At 40.9% G+C, this 19,524-nt stretch overlaps 1 protein-coding gene across 1 annotated transcript in view; it reads right to left on the reverse strand.

Moving 5' to 3' along the window:
* ALK (anaplastic lymphoma receptor tyrosine kinase) overlaps positions 1-19,524 on the reverse strand; it is a 234,102-nt gene that overhangs the window by 101,377 nt on the left and 113,201 nt on the right. Inside the window, exon 3 of the mRNA XM_014951272.1 lies at positions 11,710-11,837. Within this exon, the coding sequence (XP_014806758.1) occupies positions 11,710-11,837 (128 nt within the window). The remainder of the gene's footprint in view (positions 1-11,709; positions 11,838-19,524) is intronic.

Consider the following 19,524-nt stretch of genomic DNA (forward strand, 5'->3'; position numbering starts at 1 on the left):
TAGTATTTACAGAACAGAATCACTGTGGGCTTGCAGTGTAGAAAGAGGAATTTTACACAACTGACTTCCATTTGGTGGCATCCTGCCCGGTCATGACACTTCAGTTTCATTTCAGCAATTACCCTAATTCTCCAGGAAAGAAATGCACTGTTTACTTGAAAAATCAAAAAATAATAGGAATCAGAGAACGCTCTGACTGCTATTATACTTTAGAAAGACAACTATAATGCGTCACAGACACTGTTGCTGTCTGGTACTGCTAGTAACAGAAGCAGCAAGTAGAAGTACATTTATTATAGTTTAAGGGGAGCTACATGAAATAAAAAATTAGTCCGCATTCTACAAGTTAACAATTAAGATGAAGACTACTTGCTACAATATAAACTTCTAATGGAGTAATAATTGCCCTAAGGGTTTTGTGATGAGATTAGATAGGCAGGAATGTTTTATCACTAAACGGAAAGAGAAGGAATAGGCTTGTCCAAATGAGAGAAATGACCTGATTTCACTTGGAATCAGAGGAAGCTGGAGGTGCTCCAGAGATGAAATTAGAAGAGAACAAAAGACAAACACTGGAAACATGGAAGACTGCTGCAAAACACTCTGTGCAAACATGAGCAGGTCAAACATACCTTTTTCCAATATTTGACAGAAAAGGTTATTCTGCATTTCTCGTTTGTCTCAATCGGTTGTATGTTATATTTTTAGAAAATATACTTCATACGAAATGTATTTTGCAATCCAAAAAAAAAAACCCCAAAATCCAAAAAACCCCAATGTAACTATATAGTAATATGTATCATTGCAAACATTAAGCATCAGCTCCAGCCTCCTTTACCTACAGTGAAAGAACAGCTATAACTTAAATCAAACTCTTCTATTTTCCAAACCAAACTCTCCCGTTGGCTACGACACAGAAACTGAAGTCCAAATCAGTGATATTCCTACGAAAACTCTTGTTAGGCTCCTCCTTTTTCACAGAATCATGGAATCACGGAATTGTTGGAGTTGGAAGGGACTTCTAGACTAGACCATCTAGTCCAACTGCCCTGCCAAAGCAGGATTGCCTAGAGCATATTACTCAGTACGGCATCCAGGCGGGGCTTGAAGATCTCCAGAGAAGGGGACTCCACCCCCTCCCTGGGCAGCCTGTTCCAGGGCTCTGTCACCCTCACCAAAAAGAAGTTCTTCCTCATATTTAAGTGGAACTTCCTCTGTTCCAGCTTGTGCCCGTTGCCCCTTGTCCTGTCACTGGGAACCACTGAAAAGAGTCCGCCTCCATCCTCCCTCAAACCACCCTTTAGATACTTATAAGCATCAATAAGGTCTCCCCTCAGCCCTCTCTTCTCCAGGCTAAAGAGTCCCAGCTCTCTCAGACTTTCCTCATAAAGGAGATGCTCCAATCCCTTAATCATCTTTGTTGCCCTACGCTGGACTCTCTCCAGTAGTTCTCTGTCTCTCTTGAACTGGGGAGCCCAGAAAAAAAGCTTTTCAAAAGCTTTGATAAACCTATAGGGACAGATCTTCAGCTGATGTAAGTAGTCAAAGCTCCAATAATTAATGGAATGATGCACAACATGCTTTACCACTTTCACTAGAAGAACCTCCACCCAAGTAACTTCATAATTACTCATTTCCTATAATTTGGGGAAACAGCTCACGCAGTAAATACTTCCCTTATTTTGCTGTCTAAGCCACTTGGTGACTTTTGTAGACAGGTGAGTCACTTGACTACTGTTCTGTTACTGATGTGTGCCTGATGAGTTAATACTGTTGCCAAAACTTTACACCTAGTATTTCTGATCTTAGAGCAATTGCTCTCTTGTTACGGTTTTGTGTGTTCATAACTACATGTCCATATGCTGTTATTCCATGAGGTGCTGAATGAGTCAATGGTTTCTTTCTGTAAATCAATAGCAATTCTGATAATATTATGGAAATACTGAAATTTCATCCTTCTCGTATTTATCTTTTTTGATACCGTATAACACGATGCTGGATTTATGCCGTTGTTGCTTACAGCTCTAAATGATGTCTTTAAAATCCAGTACATAATTTAGGCATAAATGCAGGGAATATTCACTGCTGTAGTCTCCACAAAATCATTTACTCAAGATTGTGGCTCACACAAATCAACCAGAACAGCTCAGATCCCAGTATGCTGCAACTCATCATCTCACAGAGCCAGACAGATTCCCCCTCAACCCTCAAAGTTTTGATGTATCAAAACAGTTTCTTTGTTCATCTCTATTCACATCAAATGAAAAATCCACCACTGATACTATTTTTGGAACATGATAAATCTCTCTGTAAGAGTTGACTAAATTATATTTCCTTGTAGATCTGAAAAACATTTCCAAACCTCTTGTTTTGCTTACAAATTTGCTGATACCCCATCAATCAATGAACAATGAACACTTCAATCTGGAATTGGACCCAGAATCCAGCTGACTCATTTAAGTACTTGCAACCTCCCAGTTGTACAAAACTTCAGCGCTTCAGCTGGCAATCATTAAAGAAGCCGGGGGGGAGGGAAGTATTCTTAAAATTTCTTTAATATAATAAAACCTGACTGGTAATTTAAAATCTTGCCATCTGGATCAATATGACTTACTAGCAGGGCTTTCAAAGGCACAATTCATGAAAGCCCCATATGCCTCATTTGTGGAGATGCTCTGTAAAACTGCCTCTGTGGAAGCACGGCACAGCCTGTCCTTCCTCATCCTCCCAGGTGGAAAATGTGCCTCACAGCAATTCAGTAACAATGGCATTTTTGAAAATTCCCCAGGGACTAAGGAGCACAGTTCCCATTAATTTGTGCTCCTAAGTCACTTGGCAGCTTTTGAAAGCTCCTCTTTTTTCCCCAGGATTTTCATGTTTTCAAAGCAAAAGGATCACAACATACAGGTTTAATGATCCTGCCTGAGACTCTGATGTGCAGCTACGGGTGTGAGTTTCCAAATACAGCATAAAGGAGTCTCATTTGTTGAAAGGGCATGCTCTCCTTTTCATAAAACTTCAGTCCCCTGTTGCAGGTTCTTAAATTTTTCAGGGAAAAAAATCAATGCATCGGGTTTAGTCAGTTGGCATTTCTATTTATGTATTATGGATTTGATTTGGAATTACAAGGTTGAGGCTTTTGGGTTTCAGTTGTTCTGTTGGAGAGGGTCTACTTCACTGTATCCATCACTGGTGGCCCCAGTGTGCCACATCTCTCCCCTACCAGATACAGCACGGGATTATTAAACGCTGTCTGTGCTTTGGTGCAGCAATCTGTTTGCTAAAAAAGCTGGCTGCAGCCGCCTGTGCAGAAACAGAACAGCAGGACCAAGCAAGCTGGGCTCCCTAAGGCAGAAAGAGGAAGGTTTGGACAAGAAAAGGGAAGAGCTGGAAAGGTCTTATAGCAACACCGGGGCAGGTTTGCAATGAGATCTCTCAGACACTGAAAAGGAGTTGAAGCTGAATACCTCAGAAGATAAGTCCTGAGCCAAAAGAGGCTGGAAGAGCTGGGACTCTTCAGTCTGGAAAAGAGAAGGCTGAGGGGACACCTTATTAATGCTTACAAGTATCTCAAGGGCGGGCTGAGGGAGGAGGGAACCAGACTCTTTTCAGTAGTTGCCAGTGAGAGGACAAGGGGCAACGGGCACAAGTTGGAACATAAAGGGTTCCACTTGAATATGAGGAAGAACTTTTTCACGGTGAGGGTGACGGAGCCCTGGAACAGGCTGCCCAGGGAGGGTGTGGAGTCCCCTTCTTTGGAGATTTTCAAGACCCGCCTGGGTGCAGTCCTGAGTAACATGCTCTGACAAGCTCTGGGTGGTCCTGCTTTGGCAGGGGAGTTGGACTAGATGATCTCTATGGTCCCTTCCAACTCTAAAAATTCAGTGAAATTCAGTGAAAATCTAAAGAACTCTTCATTGTGGTAAAGACAGAGGAGGGATTATACCTTTTCTCAATCTTCTATGTGTTGCACCACCACAGAGCAGTGCCACCTCAGAAGGTACAGAAAGTACAGGTTTTGCTGCTGACATTATTTTGTCTTTTACAACCTGGAAGCACACACAGAAAATCTGATTTCCTTCTTGTCCCATCTTCTCCTCATTCTTGTTCTTCATCTTCCAAAAATTATTTTGCTCATCAGCACCCCCCAGGTTCTGGTGAGTCATGCCAGAAAAAGGTGCTGGCTTCCACCTGAGCAACCCACATATTTATCTTTGCATTTGATAATTTTAAACGTTAATTGATTAATCCTTTTAGATTTCATTCAGTTTTCACAATTCACTGAATTTCCTGCAGTCTCACTCGGTTTCTTTGCCAGTTCAACACATTATCCATCTAGTTAGTTCAGTCTGGTTGATTGAGTGACTATCTGATTAAGTTTGATTGCTTTAGTTAATTAATTGGATTGTAAATGTTTATTCCAATCACTTTGGAACTGGTCAAACTCCTTCATCATTTCCACTATCTAGACCAATTATTCCTGCCTGATACCCTGTCATTTGTTTTCAGCGTTACCGGTTTATCGCCACCTCTCCTTTCCTTGGCTCGCTCTCTCGTTTATTTTTTTGCTCACAATCTGACTCCTCGATCATCACCCTCTTCTCTTCTGACTTTCTAAGCTTCCCCGCTCTCACGTCTTCTCAAAACCACTGCAATTCTTTGCAAACATGAATCAAGTTGCATAGCCAGGTCTTAACACCTTCAAGCATCGGTCCTGTTTAAATCAAAAACCTTTCCTGCAGCTAACAGTGAACTTCATGGATTTACACAAAACAAAACTCAGAGTGAAGCTACCCCATTCTTTGTTTTAGCAAAATCAAGGTTCTGCATGCCCTCTGGTACAGGTTAGCAATCTTTTCAAAATGTAAGGGTGTATCATGGAGAGAAAAGAGAAGAGATAGACTGTCACCTTCTTATACAATAGAATCAGTTTGCATAAGTCTTTGAATCTGGAGTAATACTAGTTTAAAATCATTGGGTTATCCATCAATCACCATTGTCCTCCCCATATCTCAAGTGATAATAGTGAATCCTATGATTGTTTCAATAAATCCAAGCAGTTAAAACATCACAGGAACTAAGTGGCAGCAATTAATAGTAATAAAAATAAGTTCAATTTGGGGAAAGCAGATTACAGAGTTCATTTTCTTTCACTGAATCAATGGCTCCCCTGTTGAAATAAGCCTTAATTAAGGGAGAAGGTCAGGATAAAAATCATATACAGCATTAAAAAGATAATGTATTGGCCAATTCTTCAAGGTGTTAAAAAGTACTTAAGACCCACAGCTGCTAACATTTGCAGGGAACTGAGGGATTTCCAGCGTCTCTCAAGCAGTTTGCAGTACTTCTCATGAACAGGCCCTTCTCTTTTGATTATTAAAGCTTTGGATTTTAAAGGCTGAGATTTCTCAGTTCTGTTTCTTAACCCCAATCACCTACCCTTTTTTGAATTAGGGCAGATGGACCTGCTCACTGTGGTACGACAGTAACTTTGTGTAAGAAGCACCCACCTTCCGTCCTGCTGTGGCAGATTCCAGCCTTTCCACCTTCTGTCTGCTGGCATCAATTTTAAAGACTGGTTTCCATGAGCATTATTACACTATCTAAAAAATTTCTTTATACCTCCCTCCTCATTTCTTAAAATCCCAAATATATCATCAGTTGATTACTAAATAAACAAACAGAACATTAGTTCCCATTCAGCAACATATTGGCACGACAGACCTATGAAACCAAATGCTCAAGATATTCAGGTTCCTCTCCCCCTCCCCTTTGGTGAGTGCACTAATGTTCTAAATAGATTAAATTATTTAATATAACCATCACTGTCTACATTTGCCTGGACAAGAAGTAGGTGTTCACAGTCAGCAACAGAAATGCATAATCACTAATTCATTACTCTAAGAAGCTGCTCTACCACTAATTGAGTTACTGTGCCTTTTCGAGAAGCAATATTAAGACTAAATTCGCTTAATTTTTTATTCCTAGAAATACTATAAGTTAATTTAAAAAAAATGAAAATGAAAAATGAAAACAAAGATAAGCTCCATAACGAGTGCATTAAATTTATTTTACTTAAATGGGCACCAACTGCTAGTGAAATAATTTTCACTTTGGAATTATCTTAAAATGATTTAACTTCACTAAAGCCACCGCACTCATCTGTAAAGCAGGTTTTTCTCCAACACAGAATCCCTACAGGATTCAAACACCAGCCCTGCTAGAGATGGTTTTTGGCACACAACCTGAAGTCAGAATAATCAGTCATACCTCCTGGGAGAGCAGAGGTGAATGGGGAGGAAGGTGGTTGCCAAAGCATTTGGAGTCAAATATTTTTAAAATAGTAAGTCTTTTCCAAATGCCTACTTAGTGAAATTAGATCCACAGCTCAGTGGAACTGTATAAATAGCATAAGCCACTCCAAGGAAAACGCAGCCAACCTGCCTAATTTTATTATTATTTTTTTCTTAATGAAGGATACTCAGAACTTAATCCAAACATACTGAATAATTCCCATTGACTTCAATTAACTCCGGATCTGTCCTCTGGCTTGGTAAACTCCTTAACCATGGCATTAATGCCAAAGGAAACTCTCCAGCTTTCTTTACACACAAATGACCTGGACAGGCCAAGTAAATATTATGGTAAATGCTGGCCCTGAAATACAGACCACTACTTCTGAAATTTAAGACTAACTTTTAAAATTTTTAAAAATCATATCTGTTTTTCAGTTTCATAACAATGGCACAATATCAACGGTGCTCATTGTTCTGTTCAACTGTTCCCCTGAATTTCTGGGCAGTGGTGGCTCTCCAGGCCATATAAGATGACATGGTTGGTTCCACTGATGGTACATGTCTTCTCTCCACTGTCCCATATTTGCAACTAAGCAAATAATTAATAAAAAAAATATTGACACACTTTAGTTGCTTCTTAAGTCTTCTGTAAACACCTGGCAATTTTACTCAAGTGAAACTTAATAATTATACAAAATTTTTAATTAATTAATTATTAGCATCTAAATTAGCTGTAACTGTGTCATGTGGGACTTTATTTAAAAAATTTTTATAGTGAGAACAATCATTGGAACAACCTCCCATGGACAAGGGTCCCCATCACTGGAGGTTTTCAAGATGCAGCTGCTCAGGGTGCAAGGTAATCTCACCTGGGCTCCCCTTCCCTCAAGAGGTTGGACCAGATGATCTTCTGAGGTCCCTTCCAACCTGGGCTGTTCTACGATTCCATCAGAGACACTGACATTATTTCAGTTCTCAGTTTGGAAGAGGTTAACTTTTGTAGGCAATTTTCCAGTAGGAAGCATCCAGAACTCATTTTGAAAGGGACTCACTGGTATTTCATTAAGTTCAGTTAACCACAACATCCTGTCAGCAAATTAATTTACAAGACAAACTGCAAAAGTGAGAGTACGTGGGAAAACTGAAATGATACATATTCAAGTTTTGTCTGAACACACAAAACCATCATTTTAATAATGATTCAGATATGTAAGTAATCCTGTTTGGAGAAAGCCCTTATTGATTTCCTGCAGTTGATTCATAAATCTGTTGCTGGACTATTTATCAAACGGAATCACAAAAAATTAGATCTGGCAGTTGTTCGTATTTCTCCAGACATGTTGCAAGTCTATACTCTTTCATTTCCCTCACCATCTTTTTTCGTAGTAAAACAAACACCCTTCAGATCTTCAAAATTTTTCCTTTCTTGAGAGTTCCTCTGTTTTAGATGAAGGGTTTTGCTTTTAGTACAACCTTAGCTTCAACTTTCATAAATGTATTATAACCACAAGACTATTACAGAACTAACTACTTCCCAGCTCTGACGGTAATGAGTGTATTTCTATGTACTTTCTGTATCTACTGAAAAAAGCGATTGCTGAGTGGCCAAAAGCATTAACTTAATCAACAATACACAGTCTCTCCCCGCTCCAAAATAAATATGTTTTTATGTTGCTTACTGAGCTTGAAAAGTTGAAAGCTAAGTGCTTCCTCCTGGCCAGGCTGAGTGTCTGAAATAACTGCTTTTAACAGCCTTGGAGCATCATTAAACCTTTAACACGTTTTAGAAGCATTTGATCTCCACGCCCCTTACTTTAAAAGTTACTTAGAATGAGTAAATCGAACATTGCTAAGTAAAACAATGTCTCCTCATTTACTTGTGCTTACTACTAAGTACTTTAATTAAGACTTTTGGAAATAAGTTAGCAAATTAATTAATTTACAACTGCAATAAAAAATCAGTAAGAAAACCATTAAATATCATTAATAAGTCAATACATTACTTAGGAAATGAACTCCATTTTTATTACTAGAAATTATTATCAACTATAAAATGCCACCGTACCAATTACTTTACTTGTAGAAGGAACAAATTCTTAACTGACATTATTAAATTAAAATATTGCTTCTCTGCAATTTTTTTTTTTGTTGTTGCTTTGGGTACTGCACTTATTTAAATAGTAAGTTGTAAGAAAGAAAATCAGACAATCAATAGTTTGGGTTTTACACACTGACAAACACAATCTGTGTCAAATTCAAGACAGTAATTGAAAGTCAACTGGCTGTAGGACGATGGGCAAGGCTCCCCCTTAACTGTCCTCATCCAAAACGTAGAGAAGTCCAAGCAGCCTTTCTACTGATTGTAGGGCCATTTTATTGGAGCTTAATCTTATGGGTCAGGAAAAGTTTCTGTTAAGAAAAGAGGCACTTAGCACATGTCAAGTGCTAAAAAGCCCTTAAAGAATTAAAGCCAGAGGATGAAGTGCACGAGAAGAATGCTGGTGATGAACCACAGTGAAGATAAGAGAGATAATAGACAGTTTTGGCCAATCCTGAGTATTTAAAACAACAACAACAACCACCCAAAAAAACCCCCAAAAACCCTATCCTCAACCAAACCAAACAAACACACAAACAAGCCTAACAAACCCCCAAACCCAAATGAAACCGCTCAATCTCTAAGGGCTTCCCTCTTTTCTGTCAAGACAACCCAATCACAACTAATTACATGATGGGAACTGGGCAATGTGAAGATATTCAAGTGACAAATCACTTTGATTTTCTTATCTGCTGCACCGCTGAATGAAGAAACGGAAATGTGGAGCACAATTAAGACATTGCAATGATAGAGTTATGTTTTCACTCAACAATTTTTAGTTAGATGGGATATGAATCTAGAATTTTTAAATTTAGAAAAAAAATAATTCAGAATTTCATCAGCATCTGAATTTATATTTTTTAATTTTAATTCCCCATTCAATCCAATATAAGCTGTTATTTTTTCAGTCCAAATGCAATAAAAATCCCATGTTTTCCATGATTAAAGAACTCAAAAAATGGAATTCCCAGCACTCAAAAGCAAATCCCAGCCTCAAATTTCTACCTTCTTCAAGCCCCTGCTGGCATCTAATTTAGATCCAAACCTGTATCCGCCTATAGAAATGGTAGGCTAATTTCCTAAAATTGTCTGTGTGTCTTAAATTATGTGTAAATTGTGTATATGGTCTTCAACAAAAGGGTTAGAAAAATTAGGCTGAAGGCTTGTTTCTTAGATGTTTCTTTCCCAAATTCACCCATGTTTTAGGTGTTTCAGTGATGTTAAGGTATCCAACTAGTTTAGCTGCCCAAAGGCTTCTAACAGCTGCAGAAAAATTTGATTTAGATTAATCTTTTGTTATTGCTTTCCCTATTTTCTCCAAGACTAAGGTGCCACCCTCAGCTGATCATCACCCCCTTCTTTCTTGCAAAAGGACACATCTTAAGCTGTATGCAAAAGGCTTAGTGCTTTCAACCAACTGAGAAAAGAACAAGTGGTTGTATTCCCTGGTGGTACTATTCATACACCATGTCCTGTAAGCAGAGCAGGGGAGTAGCAGTTGCTACAAATCTGTAGACAAAATGGGAGGTTTGTTCCTTCTTTTGCTCACAAGAAATCTTAATGGCCTCAGCAAGTGACATCTGTCATCTACAGAACAATGCCCAGTATTAGCATGAGCTCACTCAGCCAACATTCTCCTTCCACTCAGCTGACTGTCCATCACCCATGGCTCTCCTTCAAGTGCTCCCAAGAGAAGAATTCATGTACCTTCATGGGAGCTTAATATCTCCCATAGCCTGTCATAAAATTTGTTGCAATGAATTCCCAAAGCACTGTAGATTTGGATGGCTTCTGTTCCATTCTCTTTTTATCTCTTGGGGAGTTGAAATACTTTCTTCCTAGCATTTGAGAGATACCAAGATGTGTTCTGTACATTAGCAGCAGCACAGTGCATTCTATCTGAACATGCCTTGTGCTTTAAGCACAGTGTTAGGCTGTCCCTTGTTGGAGCTTAGAGATCACATTTTATCCTACGAGGACAGGCTGAGAGAGCTGGGGTTGCTCAGCCTGGAGCAGAGAAGGCTCTGGGGAGAACTTATAGCCCCTTCCAGTCCCTAAAGGGGCTACAGGAGAGATGGGGAGGGACTCTTGATCAGGGAGTGGAGCCATAGGATGAGGGGCAATAGTTTTAAACTGAAAGAGGGGGGATTTAGTTCAGCTCTCGGGAAGAAATTCTCTCCTGGGAGGGTGGTGAAACACTGGAACAGGTTGCCCAGAGAAGCTGTGGCTGCCCCATCCCTGGAGGGGTTCAAGGCCAGCCTCGATGGGGCTTGGAGCAACCTGGTCTGGTGGGAGGTGTCCCTGCCCAGGGCAGAGGGTTGGAATTGGAAGACCTTTAAGGTCCCTTCCAACTTGAACCATTCTATGACTATGTAATAAACTCTTTAATACAACATGTGGAGAGCAACATAATAACCAAATACTAACCAAAATAATGTATGTTCTCTAGCAGATTGGTCTTTGTGGAGAGCAACATAATAACCAAATAATAACCAAAATAATGTATGTTCTCTAGCAGATTTCCCTGTCCTAAACAGGTTGAAAAGAAGGACATGCAGCTCAACTTAGCAGTACTCCAAATAAATAAAATGGGCAAAAGGTAATATGTTAAGTGCTGTAGGTAATAATACTCTTCACTGACATCCCACCTAAAGATTTCAGTATGATTCACAACCTCCATAAAGCTGGTAGAACTAAAATGCAGCTGCTTCTAGCACGAAGCACTAAATTTACACACTTGGATTGATAACAGAGCTTGTATTTAAAAAAGTAACCCCCATTAAGGTTGCCCATTATTAAAAATCCACCCACTGCATTGAGCTATTAGGGGTTACTCAGCAATAACTGCTTGGAACACTGCCAAAGAAAGGCTTACTTTATTAGAATCAAGTTTTTCATAGTTGTTTAAAAAAAAAAACAAACAAAAAACAACCCTGAAATTTGTTAGCAGGAACATCAAAACGATGGCTTGCGAGCTGCCTGTCTAGGAACCACTCGTCTGTTCTACGTTCTACTGCAGGAAGTGGAGCCATCAGGATAGGCATCTGGCAAGCCAGGATGAATACTGCTTTGGTTCTCCCAAAATGAAATTTTCCTAGAAATTCTTTCCAAAGGAAAAAAAAAAAAAACCAAACCACTTGTTTCCTTCAAAAAGTTAAAAACTTTTAAGGCAACATTAAAAAAATTCTTCATTTAAAGGACTGATCTGATGAGAAGCTTTCGTTGTGTGAAGGTTCTGTAACAGCCAGAAACCATGCTCCTCTCCAAAAAGGCATCTAAGGACTATGAGCTGGAAGCAATAAAATCCTCTGTTACCTGTACTGCAGTTCTTCATGGCAAAGGAATCCACAGCTGCTACACTCTTGTTCCCATTAGCAACAAACTCCAGTGAGATCCGAAACGGTTTCTCTAGATGTCCAACTTTCCTCTGAAGCAACACCCATCTGGTCTCATCAGACAGCGAGAGGGAAGAAGAAAGGAGAAGAGCAGTGAGGAAGGCTACTGTACAAGAACCAAATCCCCCAAAGCAGCAGCTCCACATGTGGCTTGTCACACTGTGCCACCTACCCCAGCCCTCAGGTCACTGGCAAAGTCTCATAGTCACTCGGGCAACAAGCCCATCTCCAGGGCTTGCACAAGAGCTGTAATTCCCAGTGCTGTGTCACTGGTTGAGGTCACACGCTTTGATTCTAATGGAGGTGGCTGGAAGGTCTACATGTGCGTGAAGCACTACAACTAAAAACATGCCATTTCTCCTCCTCACACTTCCTCCCCCACCTCCCAAACTAACAGACTCCCACCAAGTCAATCAAGGAGCCACGGAACCAGATTAACAGCCCTGGAGACTAACATCCACCTCCAAGAGTGGTTCAATTTAGTCTGCTTCTTGCCAAGAGTAAACGAGAACAAAAAGTCTGCATGACCTTAATTTGCTCTCTGAGATGGTAAGAGACACCAAGGCCCATCTCTCTTTAATTTCCACTTTCTTCCCCTGATCAGCTGGGTCTGCTGCTCCATCTGAAACACCTTGCCAGGCAGCACAAGAATTCCTCCCAGACCCTCAGCTCTTCCATATCACCCTCTGATTTAACTTCAAATGTTCTGTCCAGCAAGACATAACTAAAGGCAGACGGTAACAATATAAGTATCTGTGTTTTGCCCGACATTCCGGAATTCCAATCTGCAAGAAAAACTTTAAGGAATAAAATACTCGTATGATGACACGCTCTGGCCCATTTCACCTTTCATCCTTGGGCACAGGCTGCCAGTAAAATCACTGTCAGTAAAATGCTCTTTACAGCTCTGGCTGCAGTTTTTAAAAGAAGAGAACAAAAACTTACTGTGTTTCCTTAAGTTCCTTTCAAACACCGACATTAAGCATTTTTGAGGAAGACTGTAACTATTTCTAGTTGACAATATGGGTCAGGGAAACATATTTTTGACTGCTCTAACAAAAATGTTTCCTCATCATAGAATGGTTTAGGTTGGAAGGGACCTTAAAGATCATCGAGTTCCAACCCCCCTGCCATACTTGGGGGCCAATTCTTTTGATGCAGCCCAGGATGCAGTTGGCTTTCTGGGCTGCCAGCGCACATTGCTGGCTCATGTTGAGCTTCTCATCTACCCCCACATCTTTCTCCTCAGGGTTGCTTTCAAGCCATTCTCTGCCCAGCCTGTATTTGTGCTTGGGATTGCCGTGACCCACGTGTGGGACCTTGCACTTGGTGTGGTTGAACTTCAGGAGCTTGGCATGGGCCCAGCCTGTTCAGGTCCCTCTGGATGGCATCCCTTCTCTCCACCGTGTTGAATGCACCACACAGCTTGGTGTTGTTGGCAAACTTGCTGAGGGTGCACTCAATCCCACCATCTATGTCACCAGCAAAGATGTTGAACAGTACTGACCCCTGAGGAACACCACTCATCACTGATTTCCCACTTGGACATTAAGCTGCTGACTGCAACTCTGAGTGCAATCATCCATCCAGTTCCTTATCCACCAAGTGGTTTGTCCATCAGACCTGTGACTCTCCCATTTAGAGACCAGGATGTCATGTGGGATAGTGTCAAATGCTTTGCACAAGTCCAGGTAGATGACATCAGTTGCCAATACTGTAACCATGCTGTAGAAGGCCACCAAATTTGTCAGGCATGACTTGTTCTTAATGAAGCCATGTTACCTGTTGCCAATCACCTCCTCATTTTCCATGTGCTTCAGCAGAGTTTCCAGAAGGAAACCTTGCCAGGCACAGAGATAAGACTGACTGGTCTGTAGTTCCCCGCATTCTTCCTTTTTTCCCTTTTTTGAAATGGAGATTATGTTTCCCCTTTTCTAGTTGGTGACAACTTCACCAGGCTGCCATGACTTCTCAAATGGAACTTCACCAGACTGCCATGGCTTCTCAGATATAATGGAAAGTGGCTTGGCACCTTCATCTGCCAGTTCCCTGGCAGATCAAGTATCCCCATCACCCTCTGATGTATGGGTTTGTGCTTGTACATGGGCTGTGCACAAGAACACGTATTTCTTGGGGAAGGGAACCCACTGGAACAGATGTTCTGAACAAAACAAACTACACAGTTTATCTGGCACCCATAACAAGAACCCCTTTCTCCAGAAGTATGCCCAAATTTGGATGTTATCAAGTTAAGACATACTTCTGAAAGGAACTGTAACAACATATGCGTATGACGCTTGCACCAACCAAGCATCACTGCCTGTTACCAGCAGGTATCAATTGCAGACCCTACACGTCTACCAGTGAAGAGACTTTTCTTTGCTCCAGCAGCAGACACACTGTTTATCTCAGCAGGGACAGAACCATGGCATTACGCTCCACTGAACTGAACAAAATGTCCAGCAGGCAAGGAAGCTGCCAACAGGTACGTTAAGTATCTAAAGAAAAAATTCCTAAGCAAGGGCTGCCTAAAGACGCTGAAGTTCAGCTTCCAAATTGGAGAAGTAAGTGCTGCTTTTTAATGAGCTACTCGGTTTCTTCCTCCCTCCTTTTCCAGCAAGAAGAGGGAAACCAGGCTGCTCAGTTTCATTTTTTTGTTCAGTTATTTCCACATCTCGTCTTCCAACTTCTGTGCTCGAGGTTCCCGCTTCAGAAGGGGATGTTGGCATCCTCACTCCTCTTCTGTCCCCCTTCCCCAAATAGATAAATCTGCTTTTCCTGAAATTAAATTAAATAAAGCACTGAGAGTATTTTAAATGCCTAGCTCCTGTGCGCGTTATTTCTTTTGATGTCTGTCGTGGTTTCGGGACAATGTCATGTCGCGTTAGGTATATTATAGGGATTAGAGCATACAAATTTCCCTACAAATAGAGTAAAAAACCACCCTAGATTTAATTTTGGTTATGAAATACAGAAGCATCTGTATGTCATGAAAATCGTTCTCCTCAGCTTCAGAAGACTGATGGATTTTAATTCCAAGTACACAGTGGCTCTCAACAATGATTTCCATTTCTGTGCTGCTGCTAACCCTCTGGATAAATGTGCCAGGAGTTTTAGGAATTGCTTTTCTGAGTTACTGGTGCAATAACTTTAGTTTGAAATTCTCAGGTCTCTCATAGTTTACCACAGAAACTTTATTAACTCCCAGAGCTGTTGCCAGGCAGGTATTTTATATCACCGCAATGCAAGACTGGGAAAAGGCAGACTCACTCAAGTCCAGATTCATTACAAAATATATTCATATCTTGTGGTACAAATTCCTACAATAGGTTGTCTGAGATTCAAAGATTCATGTGAAAAGAAATCCCAAGTATCAGCCTCTTTCTTCAGAGACACAAAAAAAAATTGAGCTAAAGATGACACTAACTGGTGGATTTATCAGGGACACTAAAAATAGCTACTGGGTCAGTAGAGACGGCAGGGAAATTCGGATGGGAGTCGATTCTGCCGTCATTTCGTGGCAGAAGAGAGACTCTGATCTCCACACCTTTGATTTAACAGACCCAGACCCACGTGCAGATCCTGTACTACAGGCTGCCTGGCAGCAGCAAGATCTACCTCAGCATAACTGATATGCATTAGATGTTAACCAGTAGTAGCTTTATTAGATTTCTATTAGCTGCCTATATGTTACAAATCTAATTTTAGAAAGCATTTTAGCAAGGTAACAGAAGAGCTACTTCAGTCATCTTTTGAGAGAAACGGGGAAGTACCACGTGTGGAACCTCTTCATACTGAAATTATGCTTAAGCAGCCTGGCACCTTTCCATCCTGAGGTGATCAACCTGATGGACGTGGGGAACAGTCGATGTTGCTCACCTTGACTTTAGTAAGGTTTTCAGTGCTGTCTCCCATCCCATCCTGACTGACATACTGATGGAAGTAGAGACTATGCAAGTGGTGGACTGAAAACTGGCTGAACTGCCAGCCTTAGAGGGTTATCAGCAGTGGTACAAAGCTGAGCTGGAGGCCAGTCACTAGTGGTACACCTCGGGGCCAATACTGGGGCCAATAATGTTTTCTTTCTTCATTAGTGACCTGGATAACAGGACAGCCTGCACCATCAGCAAGTTTTCAGCCCAACTGGGAGGAGTGGTTGATACACAGGATGGTTGTGCTGCCACTGAGAGGAGCCTTAAAAGGCTGGAAATTTGGGCCAACAAGAACCTCATGAAGTTCAACAAAGGGAAGTACAAAGTGCTGACTCTGGGGAGGAACAACCCCAACAACCAGCACAGGCCAAAAAACAGCTTTGCAGAAGATGACTTGTGGGTCCTGGTGGACAAACTATTGAACATAAGCTTACAATGTTTTCTCAATGTCAACGAAAGCCACCAGCATTCTGGGCTGCACTGGTAAGAGGGGATCAAAGTGGTGATTCTTCCCCTCTATTCAGCACTGGGGCGACACCTGTGGAATTCTGGGTCCAGTACTGGACTTGCCAGCACAAGAAAGACATGGACTTACTGGAGTGAGTCCAGCAAACAGCCACAGAGATGATTAAGGGACTAGATGATTAGGGACTAGTCCAACATATGAGAAGAGACTGAGAAAATTGGGTTTGTTTAGCCTGAAGCAGAGAAGACTTTCTTCAGGAAAGAAGCCAGAATCAGACAGTCATATCCAAGAAAAGGACAACAGGTAAGCACAAGGCACATTTACTCGGATTGAAAGACAAGAAATTCCATTCAAACACAAGAGAAAACTTGCTCACTCTAAGAGGGGGTTGAACACTGGAACAAAGTTGCCCAGAAATCTTACGGAGTCTCAATCCTGGCTCTTGAGTAACCTGCTGTAGTTCATCTTTCATCAAGCAGGGAAGCTGGACTATTCAAATCCAGAGGTTCCTTCCAACCTCAACCATTCTGCAATTCTGTTAAACTTAGGTCCCAAAAGCAAATTACAGCAGATAACAGATGGCTTCTGTTATCTTCTGTGTAACCTCCAAACACTCTGTAGGGTGAGCAATCAGGCCGGTAAGGTCACAACCGCAAGGACAAAGGCATCACTTACTGCAGACATAACTATCATCTCTGCACAGCCTTCAACATCCAAACCTATTTTTACCACAACGGTGGCCATAACAACCATGATGATCTCTGCAGGTACTGCCTCAAGCAATAAAAAAGACCACACTTCAACATCTTAATTTAATCCTTTATGCTGTAAAGCAACACACGATATTGGATTGTTTAGACACTGCTCAGTGTCTTGATCCACCCAACGGGATCTTTACTGAAGTTACAGTAAGAAAGAAATTGGCTCAGATAACCAGAATCTGCAATATATACAGATTTAGACAGAAACTAGTAACACTATGGTCTTCAGTGTCAGTGCAGCTCAAAATCCTAAATCTAAATATTTTCAGACTTCAGACAAGTACAGACCTGCATATATTATCTAGACAGAATCTGTTGCTTAAAGAAAGCCTGGATAACACCCAGAGTTTCTCTTATGATGCTCTATTGCTCTTCTCCAAACCAAAATACTGCTGACAGAACCTGAACACAGTTTGAAGGCTGAATTTTCAAACAACCTTCTGTATTTTCATTCACACTCCTTAATGTGAAGGTGTGCTAGAAACCACCTCGGGCCCTGCAGGGTTCAGTGTCAGATCCAGAACAAGGCAAAGCACTTCTCCGTAACCTAAGTTTTCTTTAACACCCCACCCATGACTCAGTTTCCAGGTACCAGGTTTTGATCCCCGGCTTCTATTTCACATGTAGTTACCTAATTTCAGAAGCCATAATCATGTTTTCTTTCATGGAAACTTAAATTTCCGAGGTTATATATATATAGTTTAGACACTCTATGGTTGTTCATGTAGCTTCGGGAGGAACACGTTACTGATTAACTCTAATCAATACATTAATGCTTTAGATGCCATTTTGCATGGTCCTCTGGGTAATGCCTGCACTGATTCATCGCAAGTACAAGTCAGGATGGTCTCTTAGAGGCAGTGAATTAAAAAAAAGTGCTAGAACTATCAAGTAGAATCTCAAACCAGAACCCTTGCATCCTGCATTTGTCTGTCTTCGTGGATAAATGATTTTGAATCCAATTAACATACACATACTCACTAGTGCTCTTTCATCCTGCTAAAGATGGGTTTCAAAATGCTCGATTCCAGCAAGCTTTGGGACTTCAGTCTTGACATCCCACGTACAGCAACCATCCTTGTGACCACTCCCCAGACACCCATCTACATCTGGAAGGTAGAGTTAATTTCTGTGCCGCCACCAGCCTGACACCTGTGTTGCCACCTCTGTCTTCAGTGCAGTGCTCTGTTTGCACCAGCCCCTCGGCATAAGTTAAGTTTCACCCAAAAAACTCCCAGCCTCGTTGATAAAGCCACTGCTCTCTCCCATTTAGAGACCAATTTGACAGCAAAACTCTTCAACATATGAGAAGAACATAGAAACAATTAGCAAAACCCAAAAACCGACCCTTAAATCCTATTGTCTTATATACAGTAAATGAGGGCTAAACACGTTTGAACCTTGGTGTGGGGAAACAAAGAGCTGCATGGTCCCCTCTGGGTCCCAATTCAGCACGTGCGCTCCCAGCAGCTATTAATGGGAGGTTAAGGGAAGAGAAGAACTTCAAGCTATCCCCTCTCCTTAAGAAAAATTGCTCTCTGAATTCAAACCGTGTTTTCCTCTCCCAGCTCCACTTGCCACAGGAAAAAAAAAATTGTGGAATTTAACAGACTCCTCATACCTAAGATGAATTACAGTCTGATTTTATTTCTCCAGCTCTGGGCTCTCTCTCATCTAAAATACTTCCATTGTTCCCGACGCTGACGGCATCCCTGGGAGGAACACGCAATGTATCTCAGCAAGGACTTGGTTTTATCTCCTTGGTAAAAGGTTCAGCGAACTTTTGGGAATTACAAAATTAAATGGCAATAATAGCAGCTGCATCAGAGTATTTCACATTAAAATCCACCTGCAGCACGATAAAGGTAGTGAAAAAACTAGTAGCTGATTTTTGAGAATGAAACCTTGATAAGGGGCAGAATTAAATTTATCAGTAGCAGTCCAAAAGAGAATTTTTCCCTTTACTAGATGAATTGGTGAAAGAACATAACTTTCTCCATCCTGCATGCCATCGCATAATTATACAGGAGTTTATAACAGGTTTTAATCTTGCCTCCACACTGCTCCAGACCTTCTTTTGCTTCAGCAATTAATGGGCACTGCACAAAGGAAGAACCAGACTAGACTTTTTCAGGCTGCAGCAAACAGAAAATTTAAAAATGTTTTCAAGAAGATGCCAATACAATTCTAAGAGACAGAAGGAGAAAAATAAAATTACCTATAGGAGGCTGTGTAAACTCTTTTCTCATTAGTTCAAATAATACAATATGCCGCCTTGTAATTACTTTTAATTATCAACTTAAATTAATTTCAGTTTACTGATCTTAAAATTACTTAAAAGACATCAAGGCCTGAATTTGATGTGTCATGATGTAGTCTTGAAAAGGATCTACTTTCTAAAACACCAACAAATAAAGCTATTGTATATTAATGCAAGATATTATTTAGCATTCAAGGAGATAATTCTTGATGTGCAAAGCAGAAAGTTTGCAACAGAAACTCTTCTGCTCAGAGATGATTCTACTTAATAAGAGAAAGAGAAATGGTATACATTCTCCTCTATTGATTTAATGCCA

The sequence above is a fragment of the Calidris pugnax genome, unplaced genomic scaffold, assembly GCF_001431845.1.
Source record: "Calidris pugnax isolate Ruff unplaced genomic scaffold, ASM143184v1 scaffold24, whole genome shotgun sequence".
NCBI classification, from domain to species: domain Eukaryota; kingdom Metazoa; phylum Chordata; class Aves; order Charadriiformes; family Scolopacidae; genus Calidris; species Calidris pugnax.